This window comes from Colobus angolensis, unplaced genomic scaffold (genome assembly GCF_000951035.1).
Source record: "Colobus angolensis palliatus isolate OR3802 unplaced genomic scaffold, Cang.pa_1.0 Scaffold4, whole genome shotgun sequence".
NCBI lineage: Eukaryota > Metazoa > Chordata > Mammalia > Primates > Cercopithecidae > Colobus > Colobus angolensis.
The window spans coordinates 5,035,176-5,061,182 of NW_012117376.1; the positions used below are offsets into that span (position 1 = coordinate 5,035,176).

Consider the following 26,007-nt stretch of genomic DNA (forward strand, 5'->3'; position numbering starts at 1 on the left):
TCAGCCTCCCAAAGTGCTGGGATTACAGGTGTGAGCTACTGCACCCGGCCCATTTTTTGTATACTTTATAGATATAAATCCTTTGGTGGTTTTAAACATTCCAAGGATCTTCACTCTGTCATTTATGTCCTCCCTATCCTTCACTGAACATTCTGATATAATAACATCAATCTTTTTTGTTTTCCTTGTATGGTCTGTGCTTTGGGGATTTTATTTAAGAAACTTATTTATCCTCGTGCCTAGATCGCAACGTTCTCCTACGTTTTCTATTAATTTTGTAATTTTGCCTTCCACAGTTAGATCTTAGGTCAATATCCAGAGTCCACCTTTGGACATAATGCTAGTGAGGGATTCTGTTTCTTTCATGTGAAAAGCCAGTTTCCCAACACCATCGACTAAAATAAACAAAGGTCTTCTGTATTATTTAATAACGACTTTTCTTTTCTTTTTTTTAAGACACGGTCTTGCTTTATTGTCCAGGCTGGAGTGTATTGGTGAGATCTCTCCTCACCACCTCCACCCTCCGCCTCCAGGGCTCAGGCAATCCTCCTGCCTCAGCCTCCAGGGTAGCTGGGACTACAGGTGCACACCACCACACCCAGCTAAATTATTGTGTATCTTTTGTAGAGAGGGGGTTTCGCCGTGTTTCCCAAGCTGATCTCAAACTCCTGGACTCCTGGTGATCCGCCCTCCTTGACCTCCCAAAGTGCTGGGATTACAGGTGTGAGCCACTGTGCCTGGCCTACTAAATACAGTTTTTATTGCTACCGTGAATAGTGTCCTATCTTTTTCATTATATTCCCTAATTGGTTATTACTCTTGTAGAAAATTGCTTAAAATTCTTATAAACTTATTCTGCATCTAACAAGCTTAGACGAACTCACTTTTTTTTTTTTTTCTTTTTTGAGATGGAGTCTCACTCTGTTGCCCAGGCTGAAGTGCAGTGGCTTGATCTCAGCTCACTGCAACCTCCGCCTCCCAGGCTGAAGTGATTCATTCTCCTGCCTCAGCCTCCCAAGTAGCTGGGACTACAGACGCCTGCCACCACGCCTGGCTAATTTTTGTATTTTTAGCTAAGATGGAGTTTCACCATGTTGGTCAGGCTGGTCTCGAACTCCTGACCTCATGATCCACCTGCCTTGGCCTCCCAAAGTGCTGGGATTACAGGAGTGAGCCACTGCGGCCGGCCAAACTTACTTGTTTTAAGAGTTTGTTGGCGGGACACGGTGGCTCACAGCTGTAATCCCAGCACTTTGGGAGACTGAGGCGGGCGGATTACCTGAGGTCAGGAGTTTGAGACCAGCCTGGCAAACACGATGAAACCCCGTCTCTACTAACAGTACAAAAATTAGCCAGGCATGGTGGCAGGCGCCTGTAATCCCAGCTATTGGGAGACTGAGGCAGAAGAATCGCTTGAACCTGGGAGGTGGAGGTTGCAGTGAACTGAGATGGTGCCATAGAACTCCAGCATGGGTGAGAAGAGCAAGACTATGTCTCAAAAAAAAAAAAAAAAAAGTTTAATTCTCTTCATTCTTATATATGTACTTGAACATCTGAAAATGACTTAAAGGTGTTTTCTCGGCAAGGTGCGGTGGCTCACACCTGTAATCCCAGCACTTTGGGAGGCCGAGGCAGGAGGATCACCTGAGGTCAGGAGTTTGAGACCAGCCTGGATGACATGGTGAAATCCGTCTCTACTAAACATACAAAATTAGCTGGGCGTGGTGGCGCATGCCTGTAATCCCAGCTACTTGAAATGCTGAGGCAGGAGAATCGCTTGAACCTGAGACACGGAGGTTGCAGTGAGCGGAGATTGCGCCACTGCACTCCAGCCTGGGAAACAAGAGTGAAACTCCATCTCAAAACAAAATCAAACAAAAACAAAAAAACACAACAATAAATGTGTTTTCTCACCTTCCAATATTGATCATCTTTTTTGTTGTGATGAGAAGTTCCAGTTCCATTTACTGGTAACGTGACAGTGGCATTATCGGTGTGTTCGTTAGGATGCTGGTTTGGCTACTTTAATAAAGAGAAAAAAAAAGGCTTAAATAAGAAGAAATTTCCTCTCTGATGTGAAGGTCTGAGCTAGCAGGCAGGCCAGGAGAGAGGTTAATATCCAGCATAACGTGCTTCTGCTATGCTGTCCTTTCCCACATAGACAAAACTAGTTTGCCATGACCACGTTCATGTTCCAGATCAGAGGAAACAGGGAAAACAAGAGAGCAGCATGCATGTTCCTTTTAGGAATGTAGCCTGGGAGATGTAAACGCACATCTGTTTCCATGCCATTGGTCCAAACTTCGTCCCATGGTCACTCCTAACTACAAGTTAGCCTGGAAACTACACTTTTTTACCAAGGGTTCCACTGCCTAGCTAAAACTTGTGGGGAAGGAGCGGTTCTGTCGATGAAGTGAAGCGTGGGGAGATTGCTGTTGTACCATTGTCTTGTTCCTAAACTGATGACATATATAACCTACCAAGTAGAAGAAGTTTCATAGATTTAGGGTTTTTCATCCATTTTAAGCATAAATTTATGACCTGGCATTCATATGCAAAGTAAAGAAATATAAATAGGCCAGGTGCGGTGGCTCATGCCTGTAATCCCAGCACTTTGGGAGGCCAAGGCAGGCAGATCACCTGAGGTCAGGAGTTCGAGACCAGCCTGCCCAACATAGTGAAACCCCGTCAAATACAAAAATCAGCCGGGCGTGGTGGTGTGCACCTGTAGTCCCAGCTACTCGGGAGGCTGAGGCAGGAGAATCACTTGAACCCGGGAGGCGGAGGTTGCAGTGAGCCAAGATCGAGCCACTGCACTCCAGCCTGGGCAACAGAGCGAGACTCCATCTCAAAGAAAAAATGAAATATTGGCCAGGTGTGGTGACTCACACCTGTAATCCTAACACTTTGGGAGGCTGAGGTGGGCGGATCACTTGAGGTCAGGAGTTCGAGAGCAGCCTGGCCAACATGACAAAACCCCGTCTCTACTAAAAATACAAAAATTAGCCGGTGTGGTGGTGTACACCTGTAATCCCAGGTACTCAGGAGGCTGAGGCAGGAGAATCACTAGAACCCAGGAGCTGGAGGTTGTAGTGAGCCGAGATCGCACCACTGCACTCCAGCCTGGGCAACAGTGAGACTGTCTCAAAACAAATAAAAAAAGAAATATAAAGAAAAAACTAACAAACTCTATCACATGCTGTTCCTATATATACTGATATACATGTCCATTTCTTTTATTTTTTCTTTTTTTTCACTCTGTCACCCAGGCTGGACAGTACAGTGGCCTGATCTCGGCTCACTGCAACCTCTGCCTCCCATGTGCAAGTGATTTTCCTGCATCAGCCTCCAGAGCCACTGGGATTACAGGCGCCTGTCACCACGCCCGGCTAATTTTTGTATTGTTAGTAGAGATGGGGTTTCACCATGTTGGCCAGGCTGGTCTCGAGCTTCTGACCTCAAGTGTCCACCTCGGCCTCCCAAAGTGCCAGGATCACAGGTGTGAGTCACTGTGCCTGGCCCCATTTTTCAATATAGTGAAAACATCACTGGATTTTTGTGACGTTGATTACTACTGATATACATATAAGCACAAGTGAAGAATTTGTAATTTTGATTCAAATATATAGAATTGGTTATATAGAGCATTCTGTTTTGCAGAAGCCAAAGTGCTGAACTTAGTAAAAATTCAAACTATAGTGTGGGAATTAACATTTATTTAAAGCGTTAGTACAGGCCAGGAAATTTGCATATATTATAATAAAAAATATCTGACATTTGAAAGCCTACCATGTGCCAGTCACGACTTAGTAAGGGAGTTATGCCCACTTTATAGATGAGAAAACTGAAGCACAGAGAGGTTAATTTTTTTTTTTTTTTTCGAGATGGAGTCTTGCTCTGTTGCCCAGGCTGGAGTGCAGTGGTGCGATCTCGGCTCACTGCAAGCTCTGCCTTCTGGGTTCATGCCATTCTCCTGCCTCAGCCTCCCGAGCAGCTGGGACTACAGGCGCCCGTCACCATGCCCGGCTAATTTTTGTGTTTTTAGTAGGGACGGGGTTTCACCGTGTTAGCCAGGATGGTCTCAATCTCCTGACCTCGTGATCTGCCCACCTGGGCCTCCCAAAGTGCTGGGATTACAGGCGTGAGCCACCGCGCCCAACCTGAGGTTAAGTAATTTACCTAAAGTTCTACAACCAGTAAGTAGAAACACTAGGCTCCAAAGCCTATGATCATTCCACTATGTAACAATACCTCTCAGTCACTATTTTCTTCAATGATGATAGCACAGTATAATAACAGACAAGTGCTAGTCTAGAGGAGTTCAGGGTATTATTGCTTCTTTCCTAAAATTTCAACTCAGTACCCTAGGAGACATGTTTGGAAAACTAAAGTCTGAATTCATTGATAGAAATTCATTTTACGTTAGACTTTTTGGGAAAACCTGTTTTATAAATTTAGGATTGTCACAAGGCAGGTAGGTAGAAAGTCGACACGGAATTTGAAAGTACAACTGCATAATATCAAGACAACTCTGAAGTCGAAGGAAAATGCTATTTAGTCTTACATTCCTGTGTTAAACATGTATTTATACTTAAGAATGAACATATTCTTTATTCTAGTCTTACAATTTCATTCAAGTGAACTGATGCAAGCTTTGTAAATCTCAAAAAAGGTTGCCCGAAATGATATGTATAAATCATCTCTGATATTTCTACCTGTTGGGACTTTGAATATAGTCAGTAAATTAGCTAAATATGAGGACAAGTCTTTTGAAGGAAAAAAGGAAATAAAAGAATTTGCAATGAAAGAATATGTTTACTGGACTACGTAAAAAAAAAACAATTTCTTTCTTGGAAACTGCTCTCTTTCTTTGTAATTTTACTAACTGCTGAGTCATACCAATAAGGTCAATCAGAAAAAGGGATTTCAAATTCTTTCAAGACATAAAGAAAAAGAACTCACCCATCAAATACAAATATACTATTTTATTCTAAGGGAATATTTCTGTGGTTTCTGCAAGGGGAAAACCTAAAAGTGGTAAAAACCAAAAAAGAACAGAAAGGATGATTTAGATGTTTCTCTTTTTGTTTGATGTTTTTTTCTCCCCTGGAAAAAAAAAAATGTAATTTTACACAATTTTCATAAAATTAAAAAAGCAATAATCAGACGTACACATCAACAGCTACACTTATGAGGAATGACCAATAATTAATCAATATTTTCTCTTACGAAAAAATTTAGGGTTCTGGGCAACTCTGTGGACTAACATGCAAATGAAATCCTGATACAGTCATTTATCTGGGTATTGGGTGTTCTCAGTAAAAGATACAGATTTTTTTTCTTTCTGGTATTTCATAACAATTTATCTACTATGCTAACAATATTTGTTTCTTCATACAACTACAGAAGGGGAAAATGTTAGTGTTTATACAAACCATAAAATTCGTATAGTGGGGACTAATACACTTGCTATTTCTGGATAGTTTATTGGCAGACTTATAAGACAATCCAATTATTTGTCCTCCATATCAAACAAGGTATGGAGTAAGAAGTTTTCCAGTCAGAAATGACAAACACAGATGGAATTAATCATACAGAATAGGGGCAGGTTTACTTCTTTCATACAGTTCTTGGTAACAAAAATGAGATTTGTTACAGGCAGAGGGACAGAACCATCAAGTACACAATGTCAAAAGGCCTACTTTTTTCATTTTAGTTTTACTTAAATGCCTTTTATTTGTTAAAAAAGAAATACACCTGTCACCCCCACCTAAAAAATGAGATATCCTGAAAAGTCTTTCAAGATTAAAATTTCTAAGAGGCTTTTTGACATCTCTCAGTTTTATCATAGCATCAAATTAACCTTAGCTAAAGAAGTTCTGCAACTGGCAAACGTCATAAAAGCTTTGATTCAAAATTCTGTGGGGAAGAAACTGAGAATGGAGATGAGGGAGATGGACTGATATGCCACACACACCTGTGACTTGCAATCCTCATAGAACTACTGAAACAGCTCGAGTTTGGAATAATGCTCTAAGACCTGCTTATGGATATGCAAGACAATGTCTTTGTATCCTCACCCCAGAATCCCTATTTTCAAGTTTCATAGGGCAACAAGGTCATCTTCCAAATGCTTTGTATAGGAACCTAACTAGGACCTTTTCTACCATAATTCAGATAGCTAAATAATACTGTATCTTTGTGGAATCACTCACAGGTTTGCCAGAGTAAGAAAAGAGACTATCCTTTTTGAAATGACAAGGGCCTCCAGAAACTGGTGCAAAAGACAAAATAAGAGGAATTGTTTGGGAAGTAGGAGGGTAAAACAATGGGAGAAAAGCTGCCATTGGGAAAAAAGTGAAAATAAAAGGAGAACCCCCATTTCTGTGTACCACAGCTCAGGCTGTGAGACAGCAGCAAGAAGGGCCCACACCCAGAGAAGTGGGCATTTTAGTGGGTTTTTACAAACATTTCAAGACACTTGGGGTCTGATAGGCTCCACAGATTTTCTGTGTGCATAATTAGTTTGTGGAATATCATCCCCTTTACCTTAGTTTACCCACATCGAGACCCACCGCTGAGAAGGCTTGACCCAGAAAATGAAAGGGACACATTACTGTTAACAGCAGTGAAGGTCATTTTTCCTGATGTGAGGGGCCCACGGCAAAAGCTTCTGTCCTTCACATGATTGGCTTGGCAGTGAAAATCAAAATCAATCAAGACCACTTCACTATCTTTTTTAAAAAGTTGAGTATTTTTATTGGGTCCTCAAATCTGGGTCCCACAGTCCTCATTTGATGTCACTCTTAGCTCTGTACTGATCTCTCCTCTGACTTTTACGGAGGGCTTGCCCAAGTAGCCTACTGCAGCCAAAGTTTCACTCCAAAGCTACCTCTCTAAGGTCTAAGGTTACTATGGTAGAGTTTTATACAACAGTTTTCCTTAAAAATATTCCACAATTTGTTACTCCCAAACAAAATAAGATTATGCACCACTCGGAGAAATTAGTCATTCTGAAGATGTCTAAGAACTATATCACTGCCAAAGAACATTTCTCAGTTCATATTCTTTCCTTCAATTTTCATTTGCACATCCACACTGTGGGGTTCACAAGTCATCTGTTTTCCATGATCTTATATCAAGTCAAGAGGACTTGGACTTATACATCGTTTTCCAACAGCTGGATGCATTCACAGTTTGGTGCATACCAATATGTATGAAAATAAGAACCTCACTTCCGTCTTAATCTGATAATTCAACATCAGAGTCTTCAGATTTGGCTTTGGCAAGTTCTTCATGTACCTCCCTCACCATGAGAATACGTGTTAACATGGTGTCCAGGGTTCCAGGGTCTATCGGGAATGTGGAGTACCACATGGGGCTATTCGGGACACAGGAGCGCTCAGGTTGAAGGTAAAACACATCATTCCTCTGCTTCACACTTTCAGAACTATCCACAGGAACAAAAAAAAAAAGAGAAAAAAGAAAATTAGAAATCAGAGAGTATAGGAAATATGTACCATTCTTAAGTAAACTGAGGTTTTTGCCATTAAAAGTAATTAAAAGGGCAAAAATTGCAATTATTTTTGCATCAACCTAATATGGCTCTCAACTTTTCTCCACTGTGACTCACAATGGGGAAAGCAATGTACCCACAGAGATAAAGAGTTTACAGGAATATTTCCTCCCAGGAATAAACTGAAATCCCATTGGATTGGAAGTGAATATAAAGTTAATATAAGACAAAGTGTAAATCACAAACTTTAGTACTTCAAACATTATTAAGAACAACAAAAAAGTCAACTCACATGTGACAGGCTAAGAACCTCATATTGGAAGTGCCCAATATCCTGGAATGAACCCCAAGGGCACTGAATATACATTATCAAAGGGCAAATGCAGCTATTCCAGTTCTTTCAGAAAAAAAAGTGTTACAACTCTAAAATCATAAAGTTTCTCTAAGAAAAGGACTACTTAGAAAATTTCAATTCCTTAAAAATTGTTTTTCTATTATAGCTTTAGCAAAACAAAATTTATTTTCTATACAAATAACGAAATAACTACAGATAAGATATCACATAAAGGTTGTACAACAGTTGTAAAGATCAAACAATAGCAGCGATTCTTGCTTTTGAAGACATTTTCCTAAAATAATTATGAAGACAAGGTAATTTGTTTTGTGGTTCAAAATCCATATAGATAGGACAATGGGGGAAAAATTCATGGTAAACCCTTGTCTAAAGTCACGGGTCAGCTACTTTTCTGATGTTCAAGCATCTGAAATCCAAACTATGTTAACTGCCTTCTCAGTGCACTGTATTTAGTTCAGAGAAAGATTACCATTTTGACAGATAAAACTCATAAAGTCGGACTGGGCATCTTAGTGGATTGTCAGTATTCTCTGCCATCTCCACCCCAACTGGAACCTCATCATCTTCATTTCGTTTCCTCTTGCCAGCAGTCAGTTTATCTTGAGACAGGAAATAATAATCAAAGGATTATATTAGAAAAGTCTGTTCTTTGAGTTTCAAGACGCCAATGACCTTTGCTTCGCAGCCAGAACTTCGTCATTTCCTCCCTTTCACTCACAGTCATTCAACAAATACTGAGTGCCTATGAAGGTGCCAGACATTATTTTAAGTGTTGGGTTCTATGGCATTAAACAAAGTCCCTATCCTATGAATTTTATGTTCCCCTGCTCACCAAAGTGGGGGCACCATGACAAAAAGTATGGCACTGGAGAATGTCTGTATTCTGAGCCTGACTTTATTAATAAACTTTATCAGGCACAGGGTTCCTAAGACATAGCAAGATAAAGCAGAAAGAAGGGTTCCACATGTTCTTCTCCTACAGTAGAGATCAAGACAGAAGTTGCCATCTCTTTTTTTTTTCTTTGAGATGGAGCTTTGCTGTTCTTGCCCAGTCTGGAGCGCAATGGCGTGATCTCCGCTCACTGCAACCTCCACCTCCCAGGTTCAAGTGATTCTCCTGCCTCAGCCTCCCAAGTAGCTGGGATTACAGGTGCCTGCCACCACGCCCGGCTTTTTTTTTTGTATTTTTAGTAGAGACGGGGTTCTGCCATGTTGGCCAGTCTGGTCTCGAACTCCTGACCCCAGGTGATCCACCCACCTCGGCCTCCCAAACTGCTGGGATTACAGGCATAAGCCACCGCACCCGGCCACCATATCTCTTTTAAGAGACGGGGTCTCACTCTGTTACCCAGCCTGGAGTATGATGGTATGATCACAGCAGCCTTGAATCTCCACAGCCTTGAACTCCTGGGTTCAAGTGATCCTCCCGCCTCAGCCTTTGGAGTAGCTGGGACTGCAGGTACAAGCCACTGAACCTAGCAGAAGCTGTCATCTCTATGAGAATATTTCTACTGTGAGGCACTAGTACTGGGCATCTACTCAAATTTATTTGTTCGAATACTGTGAGAAATGGCATCTTTTTTGGGAAGAGAAATTATCAGTAGAGTTACTATTTGGTAAGAAAAGAACAAACCATTTTTCCCCAACAGTATTTTGCAGAGACCAAGCATTATATAAGGAAGTCAGGGTGAAGATATGGAGAGTGGGCTATTTCTTTCCCACTTTTTACATTCACTCCTCAAGAGAACACTAGATAGACCCAAGGAAAAAAGGTTTTCTTTTTTTGGGGGGAGACAGGGTCTCACTCTGTTGCCCAGGCTAGAGTGCAGTGGCTCCATCACAGCTCACTACAGCCTCGAACTCCTGGGGTCAAGCAATCCTCCCGCATGAGCCCCCCAAAATATTGGGATTACAAGCATGAGCCACTGCACTCAGCCTGTATGTGCTCTTAACAACTGGTATAGGACTTTCCCCAGCTTCCTGCATTAGTACTTCAACAAAATTCACCTGTTTTCCATTTAGAAGCTACCTAACTAGAAAGACTTTGCTAGTTACTCACTTAGAAAACAAGCTGAATTTCATTACTAATCATGTCAAGCACCTAATCAGCAAACAGGGAAACATTATCCTGTTTCCCAAACAGGGAAATAATATCAACTGAGGCTGGGCGCAGTGGCTCACGCCTGTAATCCCAGCACTTTGGGAGGCCGAGGCGGGTAGATCACCTGAGGTCAGGAGTTCAAGACCAGCTTGCCCAACACGGTGAAACCCCGTCTCTACTAAAAATACAAAAATTAGCCAGGCGTGGTAGCACACACCTGTAATCCCAGCTACTCGGGAGGCTGAGGCAGGAGAATCGCTTGAACCTGGGAGGCGAAGGCTGTAGTGAGCTGAGATCACACCACAGAACTCCAGCCTGGGTGACAGAGTGAGACTCCATCTCAAAAAAAAAAAAAAAAAAAAAAAATCAAGAACACAAAGTGGGTTACATATATGTAAAACTATATATAAAAAACATATATATAAAACTAAGGAAACAGGACACAGACATTAGGTGAAAAAGATAATCTTAGTAAATGAACAATTCAGAAAAAAGTTTATACAAAGTTGAACATCACAAATACAGATTTTAGTTTTAGTGATTTAAATTCTCACACTCAAAAAATGTATTTCTCTCTTAGAAATTGATTTTGGGAAGTTCAGGACTTATGATTCTGTTCAAAAATAATAAATTTAATTTCTAATCCTATAATACCAAGATTAATTTTTTAAACATTAAAAACAAACTGTTATTTAATGGGCTATTTTTGAAATGCAAGACAATAAACTTTCTAATAAAATTGTTGTCACTGCTATTATTCTATTGTGTACAAAAGTGGTATATTGTAGGTCAGCTTTTAAGTTCCTTCAGATTTTCACAATGTTAACTAAAAAGAGAGGCTCTGGTCAAAAAAAGATTTAGAAACAATGGACTAAAAGTTCTGCAGGTTTAACTAGTAATTGACTCATCTGGTGCTAGTAAATCAGTGATTCTCGGCCGGGCGCGGTGGCTCAAGCCTGTAATCCCAGCACTTTGGGAGGCCGAGACGGGCGGATCACGAGGTCAGGAGATCAAGACCATCCTGGCTAACACGGTGAAACCCCGTCTCTACTAAAAATACAAAAACTAGCCGGGCGAGGTGGCGGGCGCCTGTAGTCCCAGCTACTCCGGAGGCTGAGGCAGGAGAATGGCGTAAACCCGGGAGGCGGAGCTTGCAGTGAGCTGAGATCCGGCCACTGCACTCCAGTCCGGGTGACAGAGCGAGACTCCGCCTCAAAAAAAAAAAAAAAAAAAATCAGTGATTCTCAACCCTGCTTGTATTTTTTAATTCCCTGAGAAGTTTTAAAATGCAGGCTATTTGAGCTCTACCCAATTAAATCAAAATTTCTAATTTAAAAGCCACTGAAAGTATATTGAAGCACGTGATTCTTCTCACTTTGAGGCCAGCCTTTGACCACTCTCTGACAATAGAGAAAAATATTCAAATATTAAAATAAAGCTACACTTTTCCACATCTAGCATTTATAATTACCCTTCTGCAGTAACTCTATTTTAGTATTACTACTAAGACTGTAAAGAGAAATCTGACAAACAGCATCCCATACCTGGTTCTGACTCCTGCTTCTGTAAAGGTGGGAAGAACCTCAGATATGTCATCTTGGTACTGTACTTCAGAGTCCTGGTCCGTCTCATCACATGGGCAAAGGAAAGCTTCAAGTGCTCAGTAACATTCTTTAGTTGGAAGTATTTGGTATTGAAGAAAAGGAGGGTGTTTAAAAGGACGATTGGCGAGTAAGCGCCCAGCTGTTTGCACTCCCACAAATGCTCTTCTTCAATGCGAGAGAACATGTAACCTAGACAGAAGAAGGGGTACAAGAAACACTACTGAGCTCCTGCTAAAAAAGACTATGTAATCTCTCAAATTCTAGGACATGGAGATACAAAGAGAAAGACTGATTATTCCTCTTTCCCCTCTTCCTTATGCAGAAAACCAGAAAAGGCGCCACAAAGGAAAAGGCAGATGATTGCACTCAAGTAGACACCGTGAGAGTCTCCTGAAACCGTTTTAATCTGCTGATATTTCAGATTAGGGTTAAGCTGTCTTTATAAAGGGCCAGAAGGTAGATATTTTGGGATGTGCAGGCCATATAGGCTCTGAACAATGCTGTTGCTGTAGAAAATAAGAAGCTGTAGAGAACACATCAACAGGCAGAGCTATATGCCAGTAAAATTTATTTATAGTCATATAATTTTTTCTTTTCTTTTTTTTTTTTGAGACAGGGTCTCACGCTGTCACTCAGGCTGGAGTGCAGAGGCATGATCAGGGCTCACTGTAGCATCAAACTCCTGGGCTCAGGTGCTTCTCCTACCTCAGCCTCCTGAGTAGCTGGGATTAAAGGCACCACCACCATGCCCAGGTAATTTTTTTGTATTTTTTGTAGAGACAGAGTTTCACCATGTTGCCCAGGCTGATCTTGAACCCCTGGGCTCAAGTGATCCTCCTGCCTCAGCCTTCCAAAGTCACACCTAGGACTACAGGTGTGAGCCACCACACCCAGCCATGAATTTAATATAATTTTCACATGATGAAATAGGAATTCTAAATAAAGTTTCCCAACTATTTAAAAATGTAAAACCAATTTTTAGCTCATAGACTGCAAAACAGGGAGCAGGCCAGATTTGGCCCATGGACCACAGTTTGCAAACTCCTGTTGGAGATCATTAAGCTTACTGTGAAAGGGGCTCTGCAGCCCGACAGAAAGCTGCACATATTACTAAACATAACATCGAACCTCTTCACTCACCTCAGCCTGAGACTTGGAGTGAATTATGGACTTGTCTGACAGTATCTGGTCAATGATAATTCAAGGAGGACGTAACTCTCTTAACAACAGTTCAGTATACTCTAACAACAGTTCAGTATACTCTAACACAGTTCAGTATACTCTAACACAGTTCAGTATACTCTAACAACAGTTCAGTATACTCTAACACAGTTCAGTATACTCTAACAACAGTTCAGTATACTCTAACAACAGTGCAGTATACTCTAACCACAGTTCAGTATACACACAAACTACTAAAAAAGGTCCACTGTTAGCAGATATGATATGTGAAAGCTACACCAATGCTACCAGATCAAAAATGGCTTCTAAAAAGGCAAATGTAACTTCAAACTATTTTATATTTTTTGCAATTAGTATCTATACATGTGCTATATGAAATGTACAGTTTTCCTAAAACAATCAACAATAAACCAAAGACCTTCTCCTCAGAAGTCCAAATATACTATAAATCTGGACAGAAATAAAAATGAACAATTGTTTTTAAAGATAACCATAAAACTTAAGCAATTTAAGAAAGCATATCATGAAAACAATAAAAAAAAATCACCCTACCATTAGGAAGTATTGTAGGTTCCCATATTTTCAAGAGTTTGGTAAGTTCAATCATAAATCTGGAATAGGGCTCAGTAAAAATGTTATCTATTCTACCATTTTCAAACAGGTACTACAAGAAAAAAAAGAACATACACATGTTGATAAAAAGAAAACATGAGTTCTTAAAAATTATTCTAAGAAATACAGTTTACCCTTAATTTTTGCCCTTACAATATTATAAACCATGTACAACCTCTCAGTACTTTAGAGATAGTTGTTAAAACACTAGAATTCAAGCTAAAGCTCCTTCTCGTGTTAACACATTATCTTCAGCACTGATCTTGCAAGGTAAAGTTTTTTATTTCCTTTTAGAACATGGATGGTACAGAAGTATTATAAAGAACCCTTTACTTAGTTCCTAAAACTGACATACTAAAAATTGGTTCCAATGCACATGTTCCAAATCATGTTTTTCCTGATTCATGATGTGTATCTGTACATGTGCTCTTTTGTTTTTTACCCTAGATACAAGATCATTTCTTGCAATAACACAGTTAGTTAATGCCAGTTGACCTGAGGAAACCCAAATTTAAAAACTATTTATTTGGAGCCTTCTAACTACAGCTCTCAACTTTCTGCCCCACAACCTAGCCCTCAAAAAAGTTCAAGTCTAATTACAGGACATTAAACTATGTTAATTATAACCATCAACAACCATATCATGGGCTAGAACAAAAAGAATAGCTATAGTTTAAAAATGTATTGAGCCAGGAATGGTAATCCCAGTGCTTTGGGAGGCCAAGGTGAGAGGATCACTTGAGGTCAATAGTGCAAGACTAGCCTGGGCAACATAGTGAGACCCATCTCTATAAAAAATTTAAAAACAAACAGCCAGGGGTGGTGGTGCATGCCTGTAGTCCTAACTGCTTGGGAGTCCGAGGCAGGAGGGTTGTTTGAACCTGGGAGTCTGAGACTGCAGTGAGCTATGATCATATCACTGCACTTCAGCCTGGGCAACAGAGTAAGACCCTGTCTCTTTTAAAAAGTACTGACAGTGCAGGTCAGATAAAATCAGCTGAGACAGGGATACACCATGAGTGGTAATAGAATCCAAGGCAGCATGTAATTACATGATAAAAGTATTTTGGTGTTTTTAAGATTTAGTATTTTTAATTTTTATTTCCGTGGCTATCTTGGTTTCTTGCATTTCTATGTATGATTTGGAGAAAATTATTTCCGTTTAAATTTATTCTGGCTAATAAAAATTACCACTTCAATAGGCATTTTTATGAGGCCTCCTCAAAAGCAATTTATGATCTTATTGGCAGATTACAGTTTGTTGTTGAATAGTATTCTTCTCTTTCTTCTTTTAATGTAGTCATTTTCAAGCTTAAAAATATATCTTCGTTATTGAAAAAGTTCAAAATAAAAGTAGACTATTCAAACTCATCCCACAAAGTCAACTACTATTCATATGCAAAAATATTTCCAATCCTTAAGAAATTCCTTTATACAGAGGTGAGTTTTGTATATAAATACATATAACACAACACACAAGTTTTTAACAAAACTCTCTTCCTCCTCAACCAGGAACAAGGCAAAAATGCCTCTCCTTGCCATTCTTCTTCAACACTGTACTGTGAGTCCTAGCAGAGTAGCAGGCAAGAAAAATAAATACAACGCATTCAAATAGGAAAGAAAGAAGTAAAATTATCTCTAGTTGCAGATGACAGAATCCTATATATAGAAAATCCTAGAGAATGCACAGAAAAATGAATTATTAGAGCTAATAAGTGAATCCAGCAAAGTTGCAGCATATAAGCAACACACAAAAAATCAGTTGTATTTCAAGCTAGCAATGAACAATCCAAACAGGAAATTAAGAAAGTTCCATGTTTACCAAAGCATCAAAAAGAATAAAATACTTGAGAAGAAATGTAACCAAAATGATGTAAGACTTACACACTTAAAACCACAAAAAACTGCTGAAAGCAAAAATTAAAAACTAAATAAATGGAAAGACAGGCTAGGCACAGTGGCTCACGCCTGTAATCCCAGCACTTTGGGAGGCTGAGGCGGGCGGATCACCTGAGGTCAGGAGTTTGAGACCAGCTTCAACATGGAGAAACCCCGTCTCTACTAAAAATACAAAAATTGCCAGGCATGGTGGTGCATGCCTGTAATCCCAGCTACTTGGGAGGCTGAGGCAGGAGAATTGCTTGAATCTGGGAGGCAGAGGTTGTGGTGAGCCGAGATCGCTCCATTGCACTCCAGCCTGGGCAACAAGAGTGAAACTCTGTCTCCAAAAAATAAAAAATAAAAATAAATAAATAGAAAGACATCCTGTACTCACAGAACAGAAGATTTAATAATGTTAAAATGGCAATATTCTCTAAATCAATTTATAGATTCACTGCAATCATATCAAAATCCAACGGCCTTTTTTTTGCAAAAATGGAAAAACCCATCCTGAAATTCACATAGAATTTCAAAGGACCTTGAAGAGCCAAAACAATTTTGAGGAACCTCACTTCCTGATTTCAAAACTTACTACAAAGCTATAGTATAAGTTTCAAAATTGTGTACTGCCCTAAAAATAGCCATCTACAGAAAAATGGATTCGAACTGAGAGTCCAAATTAAACCCATCTGTATTTGGTCAAAAGATTTTCTACAAGGGTATCAAGCCTATACAATGGGTAAAGAACAGTCTCTTCAACAAATGGAGCTGAGAGAACTGAATAACCACATACAAAAGAATGAAGGCAGACCCTAGCTCATACCAGATACAAATATTAACTCAAAATAAATCAATGACCTAAATATAAGAGCTAACATCATAAAACTCTCTGAAGAAAAGAGGGTTAAATCTTCATATCCTTGAATGTGGCAATGGATTCCTAGATATAACACCAAAAGCACAGACAATAAAAAGAAAAGAGAAAGGAAAAGGAAGAACAAAAAAAATTGAACTTCATTAAAAATAAAAAAAGTTGTGATTCAAAGTACACTATATCAAGAGAGTGAAAAGAAAATCCAGAAAATGGGAGAAAATATTTGCAAATCATATATCTGATAAAAGTTCAGTACCTAGAATATATATAGTTTCTACAATACGGTGACAAAAAGACAAACAATTCAATTAAAAATTAGGCAAAGGACTTGATATAGTTGAGATACGTGTCCCTTCCAAACCTCATGTGGAGATTTGATCCTTAATGTTAGAAGTGGGGCCCTGATCTCTCATGACTGGCTTGCTGCCATCCTCCCAGTAATGAAGTTCTCCCTTTATTAGTTACTCTGAGATCTGATTGTTAGAAAGAGTCCGCCACTTCGTCCTCACTCTCTTGCTATGAGACGCCTGCTCCCCCTTCACCTTCTGCCATGATATGATGCCAAGCCATAAGCCATGATTCTGCATGAGAATTTCTTTTTTCTTTTCTTTTTCTTTTTTTTTTTTGAGACAGTCTTGCTCTGTAACCCAGGCTGACCTCGGCTAACTGCAACCTCCGCCTCCCAGGTTCAAGTGATTCTCTTGCCTTAGCCTTCCAAGTAGCTGGGACTATAGGCGCGTGCCATCATGCCCAGCTAATTTTTGTATTCTAAGTAGAGACAGGGTTTCACCATGTTGGCCAGGCTGGTCTAGAACTTTTGACCTCGTGATCCGTCCGCCTTGTCCTCCCAAAGTGCTGGGATTACAGGCGTGAGCCACCGTGCCCGGCCAAGAATTTTTTTTATAAATTACCCAGCCTCAGGTACTCCCCTATGCGATACAAACAGACTAAGACAGGATTTAAATAGACATTTCTCCAAAGAAGATATACACATGGTCAAAAAGTACATGAAAAGATTCCCAATGTCATTAGGAAAATGCAAATTAAAAACACAATGAGATATCATTTCATAACCACCAGGATGGTTGCTTAAAAAAAACAAACAAACAAACAAAAAAACCCCAGAAATTAACAAATGTTATAGCAAGAATGTGGAGATACTGGAATCTTCACACACTGCTGTTGGAAATTTAAAATGGTGCTGCCACTTTGGAAAACAAAGTGGTTCCTCAACAACTCAGTCATAGTTAAAAGACTCAGCAATTCCACTCCTAAGCATATATGGCAAAAGAATTGAAAACAGGTGTTCAAACAAAAACCTGTACGTGAATGTTCACAGCAGCGTATTCACAATCACCAAAAGGTGGAACCTCAAATGTCCATCAGTGGATGAATGGATAAACAACATGTGGTATATCCATATGACAGAATATTATTCAGCCATAAAAAGGAGTGCTATATTGATTCATGCTAAAACATGGATAAACCTTGAAAACAATGCTAAGGGAAAGAAACCAGACACAAAAGGCCACATAGTGTATGAATCCACTGATACGAAATATCCAGAATAGGCAAGTCCAGAGAGATAGAAAGCAGATTTATAGTTGCCAGGGATGGGTGGAGAGAGTAATGGGGAGTGACTACTAAATGGGTTTGAGGTTTCCCTTTGGAGTCATAAAGTTATAGAATAGACAGTGGTGATGACTGCACATTAAGAATGTACTTATTAGTCCTACCGAACTGTAAACTTTAAAATGGTAAATTTTATGTTATGCATATTTTCCCATAATAATCACACTATACATGTAATTCTGCAAGTTACTTTTTTTTTGTTTTTCCTCAGACAGGTTCTCACTCTGCCACCTAGGCTGGAGTTCCAATGGCTTACTGCAGCCTTAAAACTCGGGGCTCAGGTGATCCTCCTGCCTCCTCCTCCTGAGTAGCTGGGAGTGGAGGCATACACCACCATACCTGGCTAATTTTTTAGTTTTTGTAGAGACAGTGTCTCCCTGTGTTGCCCAGGCTGGTCTTCAATCACTGGCCTCAAGTGATACTCCCATCTCAGCCTCCCAAAGTGCTAGGAATACAGGCGTGAGCCACCACACCTGGCCCTGAAAGTTACTTTTTAAAATATATGCCTCTAAGAATTTCCTAGGTCAATAAATACAGAAGCAAGCCATTCCTTTTTAACTATTTTACAGTATTCCACAGTATGGACATATTATAGTCGACTGATCGTCAAAGCTTGATTAACACTTCAGCGGTTTCCAATTTGTTGTGGTTAAAAACAATGTTCCAATGAAAATACCAGTACATATCTGGGTGTGTACATGTGCATGTAATTTCTGTGGGGACATATTCAGGTCAATGGATTTGCTAGGTTGAAGAATCCATATGTTTAACTTGATACCTGTTGAATTCCAAGGCACAAGTATAAGATACTGTCTGGATCATATTTTTCACCATTTGGTCTCCGCACCTCTTGGATAAACTGGCATAAACCCAAACTCAACTCAGCAAAAGTGCAGGACAGAATATCTTCCTTCAGCTTGATAGAGCGGACTGTGGAAAGGTAGAAAACATCTGAAACATTAACTTTTAACAAACATAGTAGCATTATTTGATTAACTGAATAAACATTGAACGCTACTGTGCCCCAGGCACTATGGTGCAGACTAGTGGGCATATGGATTAAAGACAGATTCTGATCTCAAGTCTACTTCAGTTAGGGAAATAAAGACCAGTGGCCAGGAGCGGTGGCTCAAGCCTGTAATCCCAGCACTTTGGGAGGCCGAGACGGGCGGATCACGAGGTCAGGAGATCGAGACCATCCTGGCTAACATGGTGAAAACCCGTCTCTACTAAAAAAATACAAAAAACTAGCCGGGCGAGGTGGCAGGCGCCTGTAGTCCCAGCCACTCGGGAGGCTGAGGCAGGAGACTGGCATAAACCCAGGAGGCGGAGCTTGCAGTGAGCTGAGGTCCGGCCACTGCACTCCAGCCTGGGCGAGAGCGAGACTCCGTCTCAAAAAAAAAAAAAAAAAGACCAGTGCATGCAGCGCAATACGTGCTATGACAGAGGCTTTCTTTAAATGGCATTCTATGAAAGCAAATGAGGGCTATCCAACAGGGAAGAATCAGGTTAGATTCTGGGAAATGTGACACTGGAGCTAGACCTTAAAAGGTGAGGAAGAGTTAAACAGGTAGATAGGTAAAGAATTCCAATCTGAGGATACACAAAAGGGCTTCCCAAAGTATAGTCCACAAAACACTAGTCTTATGTGAGAGTTGGAGAACACTGGGTTTCTAAGATTTGATATTCAGAAAACACAAGACACTATATTTGTCTCTGAAGAATTCACAGTGCTTAATGGCACATTAAAGGCTCTGAGTATATCTGCAAAAAAGAAAGCTATTCAACTTTCTCTTTTTTTTTTTGAGATGGAGTTTCGCTTTTACTGCCCAGGCTGGAGTGCAATGGCACAATCTCGGCTCACTGCAACTCCACCTGCTGGGTTCAAGCGATTCTCCTACCTCAGCCTCCCGAGTAGCTGGGAGTCAGGCATGTGCCACCACGCCCAGCTAATTTTGTATTTTTAGTAGAGACGGGGTTTCTCCATGTTGGTCAGGCTGGTCTCAAACTCCTGACCTCTGGTGATCCACCCGCCTCGGCCTCCCAAAGTGCTGGGATTACAGGTGTGAGCCACTGCGCCCGACCAGCTGTTTAACTTTCTTCAGCTCATATTTATTGAATATAGAACACCTCAAATAATGAATAACACCCTCTTGCCTTTGGAAATGCTGGAATACAGTATTCCCTTTGCTAGGTCACAGGCTGAAAAGGTTTAGGGGACGTAGGTGTATAGACAAGGCAAGACAGGCAGGTGAGGGCAGATCATGATCAGCCTCATTTCTCATATTAAGACTCTGCAGACAATGAGCTGAATAGATTTTGAGCAGGTGAGTTATCCAATTTGATCTGTAGAGGTCCTACTACAAGATGTTGATCCACATTGTGGGGCCAAGACTAAAACACCCTTTGTAGTCATTGCTCTTCTGCATTTAGATAAGATTACATACACATGGCTGCTGTGAGTTGGTTTTAGTTAAAGCGAGTGGTATTTCATGAGCGCACAGACCATGTTTGACTTTTTCACCCTAGTTCCTAGCTTCATACCTGCTATGTAAGAGATATTCAGTAAGTATTTTCTCAGCGAAAGAGTGATAGAAATGGGTTGCCATCCCCTGTAACAACTGCATTTAGGCTTAGTAGTCTAAAGCAGTATTGCCTCTCCATTTGTACTATCACCCTTCCCTGGCTTTTTTTGTTTTATTTTTATGTTTTTTAGAGACAGGGTCTTGCTCTGACGCTCAGGCTGGAGTGCAATGGTGCAATCATAGCTCCCTGCAGCCTCAGAACTTTTGGGCTTAAGAGATCCTCCTGCTTCAGCCTCCTACAGTGCCGGGATTACAAGTATGAGCCACTGCATCCAGCAGGTTGCTCTTTTAACTTAAAACATACTACTAGGTGGTTAATGGCCTAGTAAATCTTCACAACAGGAGTGTATTTACATAGCCTTGGAGAGACAAATTATACTTGATCTAAAGGAACTCAACAAGTTAGTCACTGCCCACAGCAGCAACTAAGTGCTCCAATAAGGACAGTTACATGTGCCCCAAAACCAACAGGGTAGACTAGAGTGAAGCCAAGAGTGCATATAATCACCTAGGTTTAAGACAGAAAGAAGGTACAGTTGGAAAGTGAAATAAAATCAAGTTACATGGATATATTCATCCATTCCGCCCCATCTCATTCCATAAAGATTGTACAAGTATCTTACATAAAACACAAATTAAAAGCAAAAGATAAAGTGAAACAAAAATTTAGAATAGGGTGTCAAAAGTAGTGAAAAATGAAAACTAATGTGGGCCTTAAAATTATATACTATTGATTTATTTGAAATGTTCATGTAATCCCAAATTTCCTGGCAGCTGAAGTGAAACATACAAACATTGTCAGTTATATAGATCTCACTGTAAGGAAAAATTCCTACGTTAGAAGCAAGACTTTTCCAGGTATTTTTCTTTTAAAAAAAAAAACAACAAAAAAACAATACTGGGCTCCACATGGATTGCTATACAGACGCAGGGCTCAAGAAGATGTATTTTGAGGCACTTGCACAGTGTCAAAAATGAAACAAAATGCCTTATATTTGCATAATAACTCAAGATCAGAAGACGTAACCTTACCCTTATAACAACCTCCTTAAAATGGGTTAAGATTAATTTCTCTAAAACTCCAAATTTTAAATAATTTTAAATATTCAACTTACAAATTTAAATTGGCAATAATCATATAAATAATTCATACCAAATGGAGAGAAACACATTTTACCTCTACAGCCTGGTTCTGAGGATTCTTGAGAGAGTGCATGGTCTTGAGTACTTCCTAAGGGGTCAGAACGTGGGCTAGATGAGGCCTGTTCAACCCCTGACAAGGACAGAAACAAAAACAAATGTGGAAAAAATTAAGTAAAGCCCAAACCAGTTTTATAGGGCTTCTGACCTAAAATGTATCCCTTTTCAGTAGCTTATCTGTCTATTTCCCCTACCTAAATCAAGACACAATTCACGCTGTGCACTTACCTCCACATTTTAGATCCCCCTGCTCTTCCTTGGCATTTTTCCACTGAACCCAGTTCTTCCAAGCATTTACCCCATACATGTACTTCAGTGTCATCCCGGACACTGAACAGCCTTGAAAGGCTCCTTGAATAAGACTCCTGGGCTCCACAGCCACTATAGACTTCTTCCGTCCCTGTAAGAATTCCAAAAATTTACAGAACATAAAATTAAGTTTTGGATTTTTAAGAGTCAGGGATCTCAAAGCTGGGAAGGGTACACATTTGTAGAATATAGAATTTAGTTTTATATCCTAAAGATTCTGGCTGGGCACAATGGCTCATGCCTGTAATCCCAGCTCTTGGGGAGGCCGAGGTGGGCGGATCACGAGGTCAGGAGATCCAGACCATCCTGGCTAACACGATGAAACCCTGTCTCTACTAAAAATACAAAAAATCAGCCAGGCGTGGTTGCGGGCGCCTGTAGTCCCAGGTACTCAGGAGGCTGAGGCAAGAGAATGGCATGAACCTGGGAGGTGGAGGTTGCAGTGAGCCGAGATCACGTCACTGCACTCCAGCCTGGGCAACAGAGTGAGACTCCGTCTCAAAACAAAAAGAAAGGAAAAAAAAAAAAAGAATCGGAGTTCTTAGAGCAAAAAAGGGCTTTAGAGATTATTTAATCCAATCCATATGAGGAAGAAGAAAGAAAAAGTTTAAATGTAGATGAGCACACTGTAATAGTCACTAACGGCCGGGCGCGGTGACTTTGGGAGGCCGAGATGGGCGGATCATGAGGTCGGGAGATCAAGACCATCCTGGCTAACACGGTGAAACCCCGTCTCTACTAAAAAATACAAAAAATTAGCCGGGCGAGGTGGCGGGCGCCTGTAGTCCCAGCTACTCGGGAGGCTGAGGCAGGAGAATGGCATAAACCCGGGAGGCGGAGATTGCAGTGAGCTGAGATCCGGCCACTGCACTCCAGCCTGGGCCACAGAGCAAGACTCCGTCTCAAAAAAAAAATAGTCACTAACATTTGGGTATTTACTATGTTCCAGATATAGACTCACCTAATGAGGCATGAATCACTATTATTACCATTCAGGTCTATTTAATGAAACATGTAAACAGATCATATTCTGTGCTATAAAACAAGCCTCAACAAATTATCTAACTATAATGAAATTAAAATAGAAACCAATGATGTACTGATGTCCAAAAAAATCCTCCAAAATCATAAATTAAACAGCTCTATGGGTCAAAGAAGAAAGGACACATGCAATCACGAAACATTTTGAACTTAAAGAAAAATGAAAATAAAATTTACCAAAATTTCTGTGATGGAACTAAAACAGTACTTAAAGGGACATTTGTAGTATTAAAATGTTTCAATAAGAAATTTTTTTAAAAGTCTATAATCCATAACCTAAGCTTCTATATTAAGAAACTAGAAAAGGAAGGCCAAGTGCGATGGCCCATACCTGTAACGCCAGCACTCTGGGAGGCCTAAGTGGGCAGACTGAGCCCAGGAGTTCAAGACTAGCCTGGGCAACATGGCAAGACCCTGTCTCTACAAAAAATTTAAAAATTAGCCAGACATGGTGGCACACATCTGTAGTCCCAGATACCTGGGAGTCTGCGGTGGAAGGATCACCTGAGCCCAGGAGATTGAGGCTGCAGTGAAGCATGATTATGCCACTGCACTCCAGCCTAGGTAACTGAGTGGAGACCCTATCTAAAAACAAACAAAAAACCAGAAAAGGAAATCCAAATTAAAACCCAAGGAGTGCAGTGGCTCACGCCTGTAATCCCAACACTTTGGGAGGCTGAGGCAGGTGGATCACTTGTGACCCTCATGCCAACAAATTAAACAACTTAGATGAAATGGACAAACTTCTTGAAAGATTAATTAAGCTTACTCTAGAAGAAACAGATAACTTAAACATAGAAACAGCATTTATAGCTTATAACCTTCCCACAAAAACTCCATTCCCAGATGGATTAAATTCCATCAAAGTGAAATTCTATCAGAGTTAAAGAAATTATACAAATCGTACTTCAGAAAATAGAAGAAAAAGAAATGTTAACTAATTTTATAATGTCATCATTACCCTGATACCAAAACCAGTCATAAAGTACAGATAAATATCTGTCTTGAACAGGGACACTTAAAACCTTCATAGAACCAGCCACAGCGGCTCACGCCTGTAACCCTAGCACTTTGGGAGGGCGAGGTGCATGGATCACTTGAGACCAGGAGTTCAAGACCAGCTGGCCAACATGGTGACACCCCGTCTCTACTAAAAATACAAAAATTATCCAGGCGTGGTGGTGGGCCTGCTACTTGGGAGGCTGAGGCAGGAGAACTGTTTGAACCTGAGAGGCAGAGGTTGCAGTGAGCTAAGATCGTGCCACTGCACCACTCCATCCTGGGTGACAGCGCAAGACTCCATCTCAAAACAAAACAACAACAACAAAAAACCTTCACAGAATATTAGTAAACCAAATCCAGCAACACAGAAAAATAATAAATACAGAAAAAAGTAGGGTTTATCCCAGGAATGGAAGGTTAATCATTCAAGAAAAATCAATGTATTTCACCATTGTAACAGACTTAAAAAAAGGAAAACCAGATAATCACCTCAAAAGATGCAAGAAATCCATCTGAGGAAGTTCAATACCCAATCATGATTCTAAAAACTTCCAGCAAATTAGGAGGAGAAGGGAACTTCCTCAACCTGATAGAAATCACCTATGAGAAACCTATAGGTAACATCATACTTACTGTTGCAAGACTTTTTTCACCGTAAGGTTAGGAATAAGGCAAAAAGGTCTGCTCTCACTACTAATATTCAACATTGTACTGAAGATACTAGCTAGTTCAATAAAACAAGAAAAAGAAGGAAAGAAAACGCATTCAGATTACAAAGGAAAAAGTAAAACTGTCTTTATTCACAGATAAAATGATTGCCTAAGTAGAAAATCCTAACGATTTTAGTTGAGCAAAGTTACAGGACACAAAGTAAATACATGAAAATTACCTATATTTCTTTTTTTATTTCTAAGATAAATATCGTAGAAGAAAAAATTATCTATATTTCTACATACTAGTAAGGAACACGAAAAATGAAATCGTTTTTCTTTTTTTTGAGACAGGGTCTCGCTCTGTCGCCCAGACTATAGTGCAGTGGCACGATCAGGGCTTACTGCAGCCTCGACCCCCTAGGCTCAAGCAATTCTCCCAGCTTAGCCCTCCAAGTAGGTGGGACCACCAGCATGTGTCACCATGCCCAGCTAATTTTTAAAATTTTTAGTAGAGATGGGGTCTCACTATATTGCCCAGGCTGGTCTCAAACTCCTAAGCTCAAGCAATACTCCTGCCTTAGCCTCCCAAAGTACTAGGATTACAGGTGTGATCACTGTGCTCAGTGAAAAATGAAATTTAAAAATAATACTATTTACAACAGCATCAAAATATCTTAAATACTTATGAGAGAAACTTAACAGAATATAAGGAGACTTGTAATGGAGGACTATACCATGTTTCCAGATTAGAAGAATCAAAATTACTAAGATGTCAATTCTCTCTCTCTGGATTCAGGACAGCCCCAACTGAAATTCTAGCAGGTATTTTTTTTTTTTTAAGAAATTGACAAGTTGATTCTAAAATGTATATGGACATGCAAATGACAATTTTAAGAAGAACAAAGCTGGAGCATTTACACTCTTAAGTTCCAGACTCGCTGTAAAATCACAGTAGTCAGGACAGTTGGTACTGTTATAAAAATAGACATATAAGTCAATAGAACAGAATAGAGAGTTTCAGAAACAGACTGACACATACATATATGATTGACTTTTAACAGAGTTACCAATGTAATTCAATGGGGAATGAATAGTCTTTTTCAAGGGCAGTGCTGGAACAACTGGATGTCCATATGCAAAAAATGAACCTTGACCCTTGCCACAACTCATACATAAAAATTACCTCAAAATAGATCACAAACATAAAAGTTAAAACTATAAAACTTCTAGAAGAAAATGTAAGAGAATGTGTTAGTTACTATGAGTTAGGCAAACATTTTTAGATGAGGTATTAAAAAGCACGATCCATAAAATAACAAATTGATAAAAAGGACTTCCTCAAAATCAAAATCTGCTACTCATCATTAAGAAAATAAAAAAGGGGCCGGGCGCGGTGGCTCAAGCCTGTAATCCCAGCACTTTGGGAGGCCGAGACGGGCGGATCACGAGGTCAGGAGATC

The 26,007-nt window shown here is 40.1% G+C and overlaps 1 protein-coding gene across 3 annotated transcripts in view; it reads right to left on the minus strand.

Moving 5' to 3' along the window:
* Positions 1-4,965: 4,965 nt before the first annotated feature.
* Positions 4,966-26,007, minus strand: part of ZMYM4 (zinc finger, MYM-type 4) — a 167,446-nt gene continuing 146,404 nt past the window's right edge. For all 3 annotated transcript variants that reach the window (XM_011955349.1, XM_011955350.1, XM_011955351.1), the window contains 7 exons: positions 21,771-21,942; positions 21,520-21,615; positions 18,536-18,687; positions 13,311-13,422; positions 11,517-11,765; positions 8,341-8,470; positions 4,966-7,450 (listed from right to left, as the gene is read on the minus strand). In XM_011955349.1, the coding sequence (XP_011810739.1) occupies positions 7,243-7,450; positions 8,341-8,470; positions 11,517-11,765; positions 13,311-13,422; positions 18,536-18,687; positions 21,520-21,615; positions 21,771-21,942 (1,119 nt within the window). In that variant the 3' untranslated portion in view covers positions 4,966-7,242. The remainder of the gene's footprint in view (positions 7,451-8,340; positions 8,471-11,516; positions 11,766-13,310; positions 13,423-18,535; positions 18,688-21,519; positions 21,616-21,770; positions 21,943-26,007) is intronic.